This window comes from Bufo gargarizans, chromosome 2, assembly GCF_014858855.1.
Source record: "Bufo gargarizans isolate SCDJY-AF-19 chromosome 2, ASM1485885v1, whole genome shotgun sequence".
Taxonomy (NCBI): domain Eukaryota; kingdom Metazoa; phylum Chordata; class Amphibia; order Anura; family Bufonidae; genus Bufo; species Bufo gargarizans.
Genome location: NC_058081.1, coordinates 150,521,307 through 150,538,149, shown reverse-complemented (window position 1 = coordinate 150,538,149; position 16,843 = coordinate 150,521,307). Strand labels below are relative to the sequence as shown.

General features: G+C 43.2%; 1 protein-coding gene across 1 annotated transcript in view; it reads right to left on the bottom strand.

The window, feature by feature from the left end:
* Positions 1 to 16,843, bottom strand: part of HOMER2 (homer scaffold protein 2) — a 198,942-nt gene that overhangs the window by 51,967 nt on the left and 130,132 nt on the right. The window contains exon 4 of the mRNA XM_044283260.1: positions 7,942 to 8,034. Coding sequence (XP_044139195.1) covers positions 7,942 to 8,034 — 93 coding nt within the window. The remainder of the gene's footprint in view (positions 1 to 7,941; positions 8,035 to 16,843) is intronic.

Genomic DNA, 16,843 nt, shown 5'->3' with positions numbered 1-16,843 from the left:
TCTATACACCACCACAATTGATTTGAAATGAAACAAACAAGATGTGCTTTAACTGCAGACTGTCAGCTTTAATTTGAGGGTATTTACATCCAAATCAGGTGAACGGTGTAGGAATTACAACAGTTTGCTTATGTGCCTCCCACTTGTTAAGGGACCAAAAGTAATGGGACAAATGGCTTCTCAGCTGTTCCATGGCCAGGTGTTTGTTATTCCCTCATTGTCCCAATTACAATGAGCAGATAAAAGGTCCAGAGTTCATTTCAACTGTGCTATTTCCATTTGGAATCTGTTGCTGTCAACTCTCAAGATGAGATCCAAAGAGCTGTCACTATCAGTGAAGAAAGCCATCATTAGGCTGAAAAAACACAACAAACCCAACAGAGAGATAGCAAAAACATTAGGCGTGGCCAAAACAACTGTTTGGAACATTCTTTAAAAGAAGGAACGCACCAGTGAGCTCAGCAACACCAAAAGACCCTGAAGACCACGGAAAACAACTGTGGTGGATGACCGAAGAATTCTTTCCCTGGTGAAGAAAACACCCTTCACAACAGTTGGCCAGATCAAGAACACTCTTCAGGAGGTACGGTAGGTGTATGTGTATCAAAGTCAACAATCAAGACAAGACTTCACCAGAGTGAATACAGAGGGTTCAACCGACAAGATAAACCATTGGTGAGCCTCAAAAACAGGAAGGCCAGATTAGAGTTTGCCAAACAACATCTAAAAAAGCCTTCACAGTTCTGGAACAACACCCTATGGACAGATGAGACCAAGATCAACTTATACCAGAGTGATGGGAAGAGAAGAGTATCAAGAAGGAAAGGAACTGCTCATGATCCTAAGCGTACCACCTCATCAGTGAAGCATGGTGGTGGTAGTGTCATGGCGTGGGCATGTATGGCTGCCAATGGAACTGGTTCACTTGTATTTATTGATCATGTGACAACGCAGCAGGATGAATTCTGAAGTGTTTCGACAACATTATCTGCTCATATTCAGCCAAATGCTTCAGAACTCATTGGACGGCGCTTCACAGTGCAGATGGACAATGACCCAAAGCATACCGCAAAAGCAACCAAAGAGTTTTTTAAGGGAAAGAAGTGGAATGTTATGCAATGGCCAAGTCAATCACCTGACCTGAATCCGATTGAGCATGCATTTCACTTGAAGACAAAACTGAAGGGAAAATGCCCCAAGAATAAGCAGGAACTGAAGACAGTTGCAGTAGAGGTCTGGCAGAGCATCACCAGGGATGAAACCCAGTGTCTGGTGAGGTCTATGCGGTCCAGACTTCAGGCTGTAATTGACTGCAAAGGATTTGCAACCAAGTATTAAAAAGTGAAAGTTTGATTTATGATTATTATTCTGTCCGATTACTTTTGGTGCCTCAACAAGTGGGAGGCACATATGCAAACTGTTGTAATTCCTACACCGTTCACCTGATTTGGATGTAAATACCCTCAAATTAAAGCACATCTTGTTTGGTTCATTTCAAATCCATTGTGTTGTGGTGGTGTATAGAGCAAAAATGTTAGATTTGTGTCGATGTCCCAATATTTATGGACCTAAATGTATAACACAGAAGAAGCCCAAGCATCTGATATCAAAAGAAGGATCCCTTCCACAGTTTCAGCAAACTTGGCAACTATGTGGTACAACCTAGCAGGTGATTATGCCCAGTGGTATAGCTACAGGAGTCATAGTAGTCGCAATTGCAACAGGGTCCCTAAACCAGGCAAGCTCACAAGTCCCCCTCACCACACTAGATAAAATTCCATGGCACACAAAAGTAATGTGTTCCACTTCTTTTCTTCATTTATACACGAGACTAAGAAAACCAGATGAGTTGGTCCAAACTGACCTTTTTAAATGGTATATAGACCGAACTATGCAGCCAGTCAGTTATAGCTGCACTGTCCTCCGATCATAGAGATACATGCAGGGAGGCAACAGGAAGCTATGGCCCAAGCAACACAGGAGCCCAGGAGATGAGCAACCACTGAACCCCAGGTGTACAGCATTAACTACCAGGGATACTGAAATAAGCCCCCTGTCCAAAGCACCTAGTTATAGTTTCAATAGATTTTTATTGAAGGTTTATTTTTATTTTTTCCAAAAACATAAGTATACATCATAAAAAAAGCAATCAGCAAATAACAAAGGGATGAAAACAAAACATAGTATACCGAGCACAGTAGTTCCTGAGTACATATATCGTCACTGATCGAGTTTAGGCATACACAGCCCTTCGGGAACACCAGCAGTGGGGTGTCACATGTCATGCAGTAGCTGCATATCCTCTATGCTTTAATTAACACTTGGCGGTAATGGTGTGGCATAGATTCTAGTCAGGCACAATAGCCAACGATTATGTGTAACTATCCTGGATTGCATTGTAGGAGCAAAGACAGTTCACAGTGCATATGGAAATTTACCAATTGTACTACCTCCTTTGTTGAGGGGGGTTGTGCCTATTTCCAGCGGCGGGCTTTCACCTTTTTTGAGGAATTGAGGATATGTGCCACAATCCAGCGAGCGCAGTATGGGATCTCTGCTAGACCCATGCAGAGAATGGTTAGTTCCGGGATTAATGATATCTGTAACCTCTCCAATAATGGTATAAGTTTTTGACTGTCGTGCAGTGCCACCACAAATGAGTTGGGGTGCCTAGTACCCCACAACCCCTCCAACACAAAGGGGAATAATTGGGAATGATGTGGGATAGCCAGTTCGGGGTCAAGTACCATCTGGGTAGAATTTTCCTATTCTGTTCCATATGGTTAATACACCGAGAACACTTCATAGACCAATATAAAGCAGCTTGCCATGAAGACAACAGGAATTCTTTCCCCAGTTCCGCTTCCCATTTTAGCATGAATGGCTGTTTTACCTCAGTGTCAGCCGTAACTAGGGTGGAGTACCAAATAGATAGATTAGAGCGTTGTGGGGTGTCAGCTGTAAATAGCCCATTGAGTGGCTCAGCTCTGCTCAGAAATACCTGTGGGGGAATCGTGGAAAGGAAGTGGCTGATCACTTCAGTTACAGTAGGCCCCTTGCAGACAAGCATGAGCGGATTAGGTGCGGATGCGTTCAGTTAAAAAATGCGCAATTTCGCAAGCAAGTACATACTCTTACCACATGTTGCTTTCATTTATACACTGAGCAGATGGCAGATCACCCTTCCCTGGTCTGCGCTGCTTCAGCTCTGCATTGTCCCATTCTGCTGAGTGAGGGAGCGTCTGCCAAGCGCAGGGACAGGGAGAAGTGCACACAGCCCAGGCACTGTTATCAGCTGCTGGGGAGGACCTGGCTTTAATCATTTACTTACAGTCCCTGGCTGTCAGGAATGTGAGCCTGCACGCTGCTGTGCTCCGTCCTTCAACAGATAGACGGACCATGCCTAGCAACCCTATTTTAAGCACAGGTAAAAGAAGGCAGTACAGGGAACAAAACTGTGGAATTAAGGGGTAATTGAATACACAGTGAAAAGTTGAAATAGGGCCACCAAGGTGATATAAATCACCACAATCCAATACTAAATTTTTTTTTAAAAAATGACAGTTATACTTTAAGGGGGATACACTGGAATTTATACAGTATTTTCAGTAAGATTAGCATTTTTACTGTGTTTATTTTTGCAATCCAGGATAGCTGCACCAGTGCATATTTAGCATAGTCCCTTTGCAATTCCATTCTTACATTTCTCAAATTAGATGTAACCAACTCTTTAACAGAGAGTGTGTCAGCTCTATTCCTAGATAAGACAGTGACTTCTCAGCCCAATTATATTGGAAATTGTTTCCGAATGCTATCTGTTTCCGAATGCTATCTCTAAGCTTGTCTGGGACATTAATAGGTAACACATTTGTTTTAGTGACATTGAGCGTATAATAAGAGAGGAATATTGAGTTATGATCTTAGATGCTGCCTCTAGAGATCTGAAAGGGTCAGTTAATGTCAGAATGACATCATCTGCGTAGAGTCCAATAATACGGGAGTGCTCGCCTACTGGAATACCCGAGATATCCGAGCAAGTGCAGAGTAATTCCGCCAGCGGTTCCATAACCAGGGTGAAAGAAAGAAAGGGGGGGCAATGGGCACTGGGCACCCTTGCCTTGTGCCGTTCGTGATTGGGAAAGCCTCGGATAGAAACCATGAGGCCAGGACCCTGGCAGAAGGTTTGGAGTAGAAGCCGGAGACAGCTGTTAATATGTGCCCTTTTAACCCAAATTTCTGTAACACTTGATCCAGGAACCCCCAGTGGACCCTATCAAACGCTTTTTCGGCGTCTAAGGAGACAAATACTGTAGGGTTCCTGGACCATTCTGCATTGGGTCTTGCCTTAGGGCTCGGAGAAATGAATCCTTGATCGTCTAGAAATGAATCCTTGCTATTACGTCACGAGGTAGGGACGCATTCAGACCTTGTGGTTTCGGGAGCCTGTGGATACGATCAATAATCAAGTCCCTGCCAGTGGTCGTTGGCAATGCTGCTTTGAGGAGATCCTTAAGCAGGGGTTCTAGGTCAGGTGTCTCCACAGTTTGCGGGACCCCGCATACTCTGATATTATTACGGCGGTGCCGATCCTCCAAATCATGCAATTTAGCTGTGAGTTTGGCAATGTCTTCCTCCATGGCCTCATGGGCGTCTATAAGAAATGGCGAATTTCGCATCATGGTTTCTAAATGCACTGTGCGGTCTCCAATACTTTGAATATCCCTTTTGAGGTCCCTCAGCAATCCCATCATGTCTTCTTTCATAGAGGAACGCAGTGTTTCTAACATTGCATTCCTAATATCCTCAGTGATGTGAGTGTCAGGTTGCCCTTCCTGCTCCGACCTTATGGTGCCAATGAAGGTGTTCGGCGAGGCCGCCGGCGTGGCAGTATAGGATGTAGGAGAGCACTCTGGCAGCGTGGCTCTGCCTAGGCCCGAATCGTTGGAGCCTGACTAGCAGAAAAACTCTTAATTTCGCTGGGGCTGGGCGCCTTTTAACTTTTTCCCATGTCAGTTTGGAGATGCACTGAGCTTAGTCTGGGTCGCGAGGAGAGCCACTGTGAGCCGCTTTGAAGTGTATGGGTCTAGAGCAAGTAGATCAAGTGCCCGCCGCTATGAGCAAGCAGGCCACTGGCCCCAAAGCACCTAGTTATACTGACATTGGAGATAAAAACAGTGCTTGAGTATTGTAACTAGCTGTTGTCTAGCGCCAGTCTTGTGAACTGTCTGTTCCTACTCAGTTGCTCGATTAACTTCTACTTTGAATGCATCTTTCAAGCTGTTCTTCTTAAGGCATTTTGCAGACTTCTTTGCTGTGCTCTGCTCATTCCTTTAGGCCATTGGGTTTAATCGGCATTTCACTAGTATTGTAATAATCCCCTTCTTTGCCCTAGACCACCAGGGATACATACAATAACCTTCACTGCACAAATCTAGATGTTGTTTAAAAGCTATTTGTGTAGATAATATGTGACCTCGTATCTCTGACAACTTTGTATCTTATTAGTGTGCTGGGCATTTATATGTATTTGTTGCTGTTCTATACTGTAGCACCCAGGTCCCAAACTGAACAGCTAGAAAAGGCTTAGACTGAACAATGCTAGCAATGGAGTTGAAAGTTCTGCGCAGGCCATGGTCAGCTGGCATGAAGAGAACCTGCATGGGGTGGGGAAGGGGCCCCAAACTGAACTTTGGCACCAGGGCCCATAAGACTTTAGCATCCCTTTTACATCCCTGGTTACGCTGTCATCTTTTCATACAATGGATGGGAAGGGCATGAAATGCTAGACCCTCCTGTCCTAGCAAGTAAGGATGTGATGGTGAAAAATACGGTATGCAATTTTGAAATACATTTCTATGCTGATTTTGACAAAAACGTTGCTGAGTTAAATCAGATGGAAATCAACAACAGATGTCTGAGGCTGAGGGCACAGTGCAAAAAAATTAAATCTGCAAATCCGCATGTCCAAATGCATGATGGATGTTCTGTTGAAGTTTTTAAGTACAGTAAACACATGAATAATGGGGCATAAAAATAACCAGGGGCCCCTACAGCAAAACCTGGATCGGGCCCCAATCTAGCATGATCAGTTTCAGCAGAAAGTTCAGAAAAATGTATGATTGGTTTCTCTAATGCACAGGGAGAATAATGTATTAATAGTGGACTAATGCGCACCCTGATGTAATACCGGAATAATGTATACAGTAATGTCATAGCATAGGAAGAATGAATGATGTAATCATAGTGGGATCATGTGCACACTGATGTAATACAGGGATAATGCACACAGTGATGTTACAGCACAGGGAAAATGATGCAATATTGGGATAATGTACATAGTGATTTAATAATAGTGAGATAATGTATATACAGTGATGTAATAAGTGAGATAATGTACACAGTGATGTAATAGTGGGATCATGTACACAGTGATGTAATAGTGGGATCATGTACACAGGGATGTAATAGTGGGATCATGTACACAGGGATGTAATAGTGGGATCATGTACACAGGGATGTAATAGTGGGATCATGTATACAGGGATGTAATAGTGGGATCATGTACACAGTGATGTAATAGTGGAATCATGTATACAGGGATGTAATAGTGGGATCATGTATACAGGGATGTAATAGTGGGATCATGTACACAGGGATGTAATAGTGGAATCATGTATACAGGGATGTAATAGTGGGATCATGTACACAGTGATGTAATAGTGGGATCATGTACACAGGGATGTAATAGTGGGATCATGTATACAGGGATGTAATAGTGGGATCATGTACACAGTGATGTATTAATAGAGAGATAATGTACACAGTGATGTAATAGTGGGATCATGTACACAGTGATGTAATAGTGGGATCATGTACACAGTGATGTAATAGTGGGATCATGTACACAGTGATGTAATAGTGGGATCATGTACACAGGGATGTAATAGTGGGATCATGTACACAGGGATGTAATAGTGGGATCATGTATACAGGGATGTAATAGTGGGATCATGTACACAGTGATGTAATAGTGGAATCATGTACACAGGGATGTAATAGTGGGATCATGTATACAGGGATGTAATAGTGGGATCATGTACACAGTGATGTAATAGTGGAATCATGTATACAGGGATGTAATAGTGGGATCATGTACACAGTGATGTAATAGTGGGATCATGTATACAGGGATGTAATAGTGGGATCATGTACACAGTGATGTAATAGTGGAATCATGTATACAGGGATGTAATAGTGGGATCATGTATACAGGGATGTAATAGTGGGATCATGTACACAGTGATGTAATAGTGGGATCATGTACACAGTGATGTAATAGTGGGATCATGTACACAGTGATGTAATAGTGGAATCATGTATACAGGGATGTAATAGTGGGATCATGTACACAGTGATGTATTAATAGAGAGATAATGTACACAGTGATGTAATAGTGTTCATGATAATGCCAGTGCAGTAGTAAAAACCATGGAATAATCTTGCCAAGCAGCAAGACATGGCATTGTACGTTGATACAAAGTGGTATGGCATTTCCCTCACTACTAGGAGTGAGCCTGGATTGTGTCTGGAAGCCCTAGTGCTGCCATCAATGCATGATACAGTAGGACGAGATCTCTGTTCACTCAAGGGGTGCCAAGCTACCACATGAAACACGTGAGGATAAATGAGGGATCTGCGTATGGTAACTCTAAATTAAGTGGCATGTTCTGGATGGGGTAACCCTTCTCAGGGTGGGAGATCTGCATAGACTTTATAGGGACATAGTTTTGCACTAGGGTGTAAATGGAAAGTAGACGCTTCCTCCTTCTATTTTGACGTCTCCGTTTATATATACATCTCCAGCCCTTCGGTATAAGTGAGTGGTATGGCGAGATTATTCCATCTGCTACTAATGTGATCAGTACAATCTTAAGGACCTACTTGGGAATGATTGCTAGAAGTTTCCATTTTTTCTTGCGATCGTTCTCGGGCCAGTTTTGCAGCTTCTTTAACTTCCTGAAATTTGTCTGCAAACTGCAAAATAAAAAATATAGATTGACAGTTAAAAAGCAATCGTGAACATTTTCCATTATGGGGGAAGGTATATTTTTGGGGAAAAAATAATTTCAAGACGCCCTTGTCTTTTCTGGTTAAAACTGGATATGTACGCTATACACAGGTTTGTTGTTTTACAACCTTTGATACGTACGGTCTCTTCCCTCTGAAATACCGGTGAATGGAACTTTATTATATCGTTACCCACCTAACCACAAAGATGCCCAAAGATTCTCATGCAATCTGACCAGAGTCAAATTCAAACATTTCCTATGCAGGTCTTTTCCTCTTCACGTCTATGTCAGGGGTTTTCCTACAAGAAGTGGTGGAATGACTGCTCCATTCAGAGTGGGCACCCTGGACCCCTAAATCTCATGATTGTGGGGGGTTCCAGGGATCGGAATCCCCCAAAACCCAATATTTATAAATGCTTTTCAAGGGACAATCCCCACCAATTCATCGTTCAGCTTTTGTATTGTAAATCTAGGGAACAGTTAGGAGGCTTTGTATAGATAAGCTCTGCATAGCAAATAATTAATATACGGTATATAACATCTCACTGCTTACCATAAAGAATATACTGCTGAAATCCTGATGATCTGTGTCAGACCAAAATCAACCGTTAGGGTACGTCCACATGGCAGAAAATGCAGAAAAAAAGTCATCTGCTGATTTTGCCATGAATCTGCAGCAAAACCTGCTTAATATTACATAGTTTTTATCACATGGTTTTTACCACGGAAATGGCAATGGATTTCCCCCTCTCCATTGCAAAGCCGACATGCTGCATGTTTCAAATCTGCACCGCAGGACAAATTTACCTAGGAAATTTTTTACACAGCGTGCGGATGAGATTTCTCAAAATATAATCTATTTTGCTGCCACATACATCGCTGGAGATTTGCCGCACAAAAATCCCATGCGTATCTGCCACACGTGGGCAAACCCTATGAGGACCTGTCGGCTTTGCTGACATTTCTGTAGAGAACTTGTATTCTCACTGAAATTACTATTCTAAAGCATTTTTTTAAACTCTGATCTGTGCTATCCCTCAGTTATTCCTCTGGGAAATCTATGAATAAATGGATAACTGGGCATTATCGATCTGTCCTTACAACTACTCAGTGTATATTTCCTTTCAACACGAAAGGGGTTATTTGATGGGATGCTATGACCAACATTGACATTTTCCACGATATTTCGTTACACAAGCCACTTATAGACTCACGGCACACTGCTTCTAAGATGTCATGCAAATTTAACGAAGCACGTCCCTAAATAAATTCGGTGCATCTTATTTATACAGATTTCTGACTAAGACTAGTGTATGAATACCAGTCTTCATAAATCTGCTCCAGTAGGTCATCTCCAGATACAAAATTCCTATGGTTCATAAAGGGGTCGTGCAGCCAGTACATATCGATGACCTATCCGCAAGATGGAATATCAATATCTGAATGGTGGGGGTCCGACTATCAACCCCCCTGTCTGAGGAGAGGCACTGCTCCTCGCCTCGCTTACAGCGGCCGCACAGTGTAGTTACAAGTGCTCTTCCCATTCAAGTGACTGGAACAAGCACTTGTAATTACACTGCACGGCTGATTAACACATTAGAAAGAAAAGAAATGTATCATTATCCAGTTCTAGTTAGTAAAATGACTATTCATTGCTTTTATATGCTTCAGACAAAACCAAGAGACAGGGCTGCATTTTTCCAGTCACAGCATTTTTCCAGTTTCCAGGATTCAGTGCGGGTGAAATGCGTTCACGTCACGCATTGCACCCGCGCGGAAAACTCGCTCATGTCACTGATGGTTGCTAGGAAATGTTGTTTGTAGACCTTCAGTATTTTTATCATCACGCGCGTGAAAAAAAAAAAAAAGGCATCAAAACGCATTGCACCGGCGCGGAAAAAACTGAACACAATCGTAGACAAAATGACTGAACTTGCTTGCAAAATGGTGCGAGCTTCACTGAACGCATCCGGAGCCCATCCGTCACGTTCGTCTGAAAGAGGCCTTACTCTGGAGAAACCTGCTTCAACCTACCCTGCAGCCAGGGGCCTATAGCCCTATAGCAAAAGATTGCTGACAAATTTCAGTTTTGTATTATAAAATCCCACCTCACTCACTTTACCCACCTTCTATGTTGAGAAAAATGAAACAGGTGCGTCATAAATATGGCTTTCATCCTGAAAACCATATTTCTCAGTCAGTTACAGCAGACCACTGGCATTACTATATTAAATTTCCTCCATATATTTCTAAATCTCTTGCTTGAACTCATGCAGTATATTATAGAGCTGGCTGTTTGCAGCCACCACTAGAGGGAGCTCAGTACATAGGAATTTGTAGTTACAACAGAACTTAATGAAATCTGTCAAAATCTCTACGCACTGAGCTCCCCCTAGGGGCGGCTACAGCAAAATGTCATGGTTTCATATCAGGAAGCAGGAGATCAGCACTGGGTGCCCTCCCACCCATGCCTCATAGCAGCTCATGTTCAACCTCCATGGTAACTACACCACTGTCGGCAGCAACTCTACAGTTCTGTCTGCAGAAAGGATCTACTGGTTGCCACCAACATATAACAATGACCCTGACAAGTAGGGTGTAAAGAGTGGGTAGGTAAAAAATGATAGTTCTTGCCAGTCCATAGATTCCACAGGATATGGACATGGCCTTGATTCAGGATAGGTGTATGGCAACTCTGTTTCTTTGATGCCTCAACCTTCTTATTTATCTAGCGTTGCTTTGGTCCATCCGTTTAGGAGATGCGGACTTGGCTCAGGAACAGGTTACAGAAGTCATATCCATTTTACTGCTACTCTTGATTTTCGGTTAACATCTGACATCACATCTGGTGGATATAGATGGAGAAACATGCTAATCCTGATGTCCTATCAAGGCTATCATTGACCCTAATGAACTCCTAATACAGAGCCATCGCCCTGAAAAGAGCGGCCCTGTCCGGAACCTTTCCCTCTCTGGAGACCCTAGACAACCCTACCATTATACAAAACTGTATTGTGAAAATAGTGCCAAAAAAGTGTAATAAAGCAAAAAACATGTGCCAGAAAACACACACGAGAAATCAAAAGATATATAAAAAACTCACAAGGGAGTATATGGTGTCCCAAGGGAGTATATAGTGTCCTGACGAGTTTAATCAGCTTTTTGGCCTCAGGGTACTGCCACCCTAAGTACTTAGCAGGGATCATGACCACATCCCTCCTGTAAGTTTTTGAGGTGATGGGTAACTTATACTCCTATTTTCTATCTTTGGCCTCATGCACACGACAGTTTTTTTTCACAGGTCCGCAAAAACGGGGTCCGTGGGTCCGTGATCCGTGACCGTTTTTTCGTCCGTGGGTCTTCCTTGATTTTTGGAGGATCCACGGACATGAAAAAAAAGTCGTTTTGGTGTCCGCCTGGCCGTGCGGAGCCAAACGGATCCGTCCTGAATTACAATGCAAGTCAATGGGGACGGATCCGTTTGATGTTGACACAATATGGTGCCATTTCAAACGGATCCGTCCCCATTGACTTTCAATGTAAAGTCTGGAGTTCTTTTATACCATCGGATTGGAGTTTTCTCCAATCCGATGGTATATTTTAACTTGAAGCGTCCCCATCACCATGGGAACGCCTCTATGTTAGAATATACTGTCGGATATGAGCTACTTCGTGAACCTCAGATCCGACAGTATATTCTAACACAGAGGCGTTCCCATGGGGATGGGGACGCTTCAGGTTAGAATACACTACAAACTTTGTACAAGACTGCCCCCTGCTGCCTGGCAGCACCCGATCTCTTACTGGGGGATATGATAGCACAATTAACCCCTTTAGGTGCGGCACCTAAAGGGGTTAATTGTACCATCATATTCCCCTGTAAGAGATCAGGGCTGCCAGGCAGCAGGGGGCAGCCCCCCCCCCTCCCCAGTTTGAATATCGTTGGTGGCACAGTGTGCCCCCACCATCGCCCCCCCCTCCCTCCCTCTATTGTATTAAATCGTTGGTGGCACAGTGTGCCAACCACCATCGGCCCCCCTCCCTCCCTCTATTGTATTAAATCGTTGGTGGCACAGTGTGCCAACCACCATCGGCCCCCCCTCCCTCCCTCTATTGTATTAAATCGTTGGTGGCACAGTGTGCCAACCACCATCGGCCCCCCCTCCCTCCCTCTATTGTATTAAATCGTTGGTGGCACAGTGTGCCAACCACCATCGGCCCCCCTCCCTCCCTCTATTGTATTAAATCGTTGGTGGCACAGTGTGCCAACCACCATCGCCCCCCCCTCCCTCTATAGCAGTAACATTGGTGGCAGTGTGCGGTCTCAACAGTAGAAGATTCATACTTACCTGCTTGCTGCTGCTATGTCTGTGTCCGGCCGGGAGCTCCTCCTACTGGTAAGTGAAAGGTCTGTGCGGCGCATTGCTAAAGAACTGTCACTTACCAGTAGGAGGAGCTCCCGGCCGTTCACAGACATCGCAGCAGCAAGCAGGTAAGTATGAATCTTCTACTGTTGAGACCGCACACTGCCACCAATGTTACTGCTATAGAGGGAGGGGGGGGGGCGATGGTGGTTGGCACACTGTGCCACCAACGATTTAATACAATAGAGGGAGGGAGGGGGGCCGATGGTGGTTGGCACACTGTGCCACCAACGATTTAATACAATAGAGGGAGGGAGGGGGGGGGCGATGGTGGGGGCACACTGTGCCACCAACGATATTCAAACTGGGGAGGGGGGGTCTGCCCCCTGCTGCCTGGCAGCCCTGATCTCTTACAGGGGAATATGATAGTACAATTAACCCCTTTAGGTGCCGCACCTGAAGGGGTTAATTGTGCTATCATATCCCCCTGTAAGAGATCGGGTGCTGCCAGGCAGCAGGGGGCAGTCTTGTACAAAGTTTGCAGTGTATTCTAACTAGAAGCGTCCCCATCACCATGGGAACGCTTCTGTGTTAGAATATACTGTCGGAAATGAGTTTTCACGAAGTGAAAACTTAGATCAGAAAAAGCTTTTATGCAGACGGATCTTCGGATCCGTCTGTATGAAAGCAACCTACGGCCACGGATCACGGACGCCAATCTTGTGTGCATCCGTGTTCTTTCACGGACCCATTGACTTGAATGGGTCCGTGAACCGTTGTCCGTCAAAAAAATAGGACAGGTCATATTTTTTTGACGGACAGGATACACGGATCACGGCCTCGGCTGCAAAACGGTGCATTTTCCGATTTTTCCACGGACCCATTGAAAGTCAATGGGTCCGCGAAAAAAAAAGGAAAACGGCACAACGGCCACGGATGCACACAACGGTCGTGTGCATGAGGCCTTTATCAGAGTTCTTTGACTTTCTGCATTTATTTTCAGACATGTGGTTGAGTACACCGTCCACTGCTGTGTAGGACACCTCAGACCAGTGTCCCCTGATGATTCTAGGGCCAAAAAGCTGATTAAACGCGTTTGGACACTATATACTCCCTTGGGACACCATATACTCCCTTGTAAGTTTTTTTTTTATATATATCTTTTGATTTCTTGTGTGTGTTCACAGTTTTTTTTTAAAACACTCTCCACCCTCCAAGTCAAGTTTTAGGGCTGATAAAAAAAAAAAGAAAGAAAAAAAAAATAGTACAGTTTCTAATGAACCCAGTGACCAGCGGTGTAGTGCTGGGAGGCGCAATTAACCACTTCATTACCGGAGTGCTTACCTCCATTAATCTGTATTTTTGTTTTTTAGAAATTAAAAAATAAAAAATAAATAATATGCGTGCATTTGTATATTTTACGAACAAAAAACCCTGCTACACTAAATATAGTTAAGGCTACTTTCACACTAGCGTTCGGGTTTCCGTTCGTGAGCTCCGTTTGAAGGAGCTCACGAGCGGACCCGAACGCAGCCGTCCAGCCCTGATGCAGTCTGAATGGAGGCGGATCCGCTCAGACTGCATCAGTCTGGCGGCGTTCAGCCTCCGCTCCGCTCGCCTCCGCACGGACAGGCGGACAGCTGAACGCTGCTTGCAGCGTTCGGGTGTCCGCCTGGCCGTTCGGAGGCGTGCGGATCCGTGCGGATCCGTCCAGACTTTCAATGTAAGTCAATGGGGACGGATCCGTTTGAAGATGCCACAATGTGGCTCAATCTTCAAGCGGATCCGTCCCCCATTGACTTTACATTGAAAGTCTGGACGGATCCGTCCCAGGCTATTTTCACACTTAGCTTTTTTTTGCTAATATAATGCAGACGGATCCGTTCTGAACGGAGCCTCCGTCTGCATTATTATGAGCGGATCCGTTCAGAACGGATCCGCCCGAACGCTAGTGTGAAAGTAGCCTAAAACAAATACATCTGTATTTTACACTCACACAGTCTGTTATACTTTTGCTGAAACTAATATATATTTTTTCTTTTAATTTTTTTAATGAATGATTAAGAGAAAAAAAAAAATTCATTTGAAATTTCTTTTTATTTTAATATTTTAATAAAAAGTGTGAATTAACCCCTTTCTGCCACAGTCAAGACAGGAAGGGGTTAATTCACAGACTGCAGGCTCACCATTTTACGACCAGCAGGAGGTGCTTTCACACCAAGAAAAGCGCTCCCCTGGCTTTTTCACTTTTCACTGAGATGTAGCACTGTGCTACAACGATGCCACACAGGGAGACCACTTTGTCTGGTCTCTGGGATACTTACTATGACTGCAGCTGTCTAATAACAGTGCGGTCACAGCGATCTGCTGTGCCAAGGGGCGCCGGCAGATTGCAATGTAACCCAACACTTTTTTATGTCGGGTTACAGATAAGAACTTACCACCAGTACTAAAGGGGCATTCTTATTGTGTTGGGGGAATAAAAGGGGACCATGAAAAGACATGCACATAAGCAGGCATCATACTGAGTGAAGGGCACATTAGTGGTCACTATATGTGCAATGTGACGGGACAGAGCTTAGCGCTGCTATAGGGCAGAGCTTAGCTCAGACATATTTTTCTTGGGGCCCCAGAAATGCCAAATCCGCCCATGCACATGACCAGGCCAGATTTCACCTTAAGGACCAGGTTGCAAATCTGACCAGTGTCACTTTAAGTGGTGATAACTTTAAAATAATAATAGCTTTGACTTATCCAGGCCATTCTGAGATTGTTTTTTCGGCACATATTGTACTTCATGACACTGGTAAAATGGAGTAAAAAAAAAAAACTTTTTTATTTTAAAAAAATACCAAATTTTCCAAAAAGTTTCAATTTCTCTACTTCTATAATACTTCTATAATACATAGTAATATGATTAATAACTACTATAATGGTAGTTTACAGAAACACCCCATATGTGGTCATAAACTGCTGTACGGGCACACGGCAGGGCACAGAAGGAAAGGAATGTCATACAGTTTTCGGAAGGCAGATTTTGCTGGACTGGTTTTTTTGACACCATGCCCCATTTGAACCCCCTCTGATACACCCCTAGAGTAGAAACTCCATAAAAGTGACCCCATCTAAGAAACTACACCCCTCAAGGTATTCAAAACTGATTTTACAAACGTTGTTAACCCTTTAGGTGTTCCACAAGAATTAATGGAAAATAGAGATACAATTTCAAAATTTCACTTTTTTGGCAGATTTTTTTTTTCCAGTTATAAAGCAAGGGTTAACAGCCAAACAAAACTCAATATTTATGGCCCTGATTCTGTAGTTTACAGAAACACCCCATATGTGGTCGTAAACTGCTGTACGGGCACACGGCAGGGCGCAGAAGGAAAGGAATGCCATACGGTTTTTGGAAGGCAGATTTTGCTGGACTGGTTTTTTGACACCATGTCCCATTTGAAGCCCCCCTGATGCACCCCTAGAGTAGAAACTCAAAAAAAGTGACCCCATTTTAGAAACTATGGGATAGGGTGAAAGTTTTGTTAGTACTAGTTTAGGGCACATATGATTTTTTGTTGCTCTATATTACACTTTTTGTGAGGCAAGGTAACATGAAATAGTTGTTTTGGCACAGTTATTTATTTTTGTTATTTACAACATTCATCTGACAGGTTAGATCATGTGGTAATTTTATTGAGCAGGTTGTCAATAAGTTTTACACAATGATTTCATTTTTGAAACAAAAAAAATCATGTTTTAGTGTCTCCATAGTCTGAGAGCCATAGTTTTTTCAGTTTTTGGGCGATTATCTTAGGTAGGCTTTCATTTTTTGCAGGGTGAGATGACGGTTTGATTGGCACTATTTTGGGGTTCATATGACTTTTTGATCGCTTGCTATTACACTTTTTGTGATGTAAGATGACAAAAAAGGCTTTTTTTACACTATTTATTTTATTTTTTTACGGTGTTCACCTGAGAGGTTAGGTCATGTGATATTTTTATAGAGTAACTTATTACGGATGCGGCGATACCTAATATGTATACTTTTTTTTAATTTATGTACGTTTTACACAATGATTTCATTTTGGAAACAAAAAATAAATAAATCATGTTCTAGTGTTTCTATAGTCTGAGATCCATAGTTTTTTCAGTTTTTAGGCGATTATCTTAGGCAGGCTCTCATTTTTTGCGGGATGAGATGACTGTTTAATTGGCCCTATTTTTGGGTGCATATTACTTTTTGATCGCTTGCTATTACACTTTTTGTGATGTAAGGTGACAAAAAATTGTTTATTTAGCACAGTTTTCATTTTTTACGGTGTTCATCTGAGGGGTTAGGTCATGTGATATTTTTATAGAGCCGGACGATACGGACGCGGCGATACCTAATATGTATACTTTTTATTTTGCTTA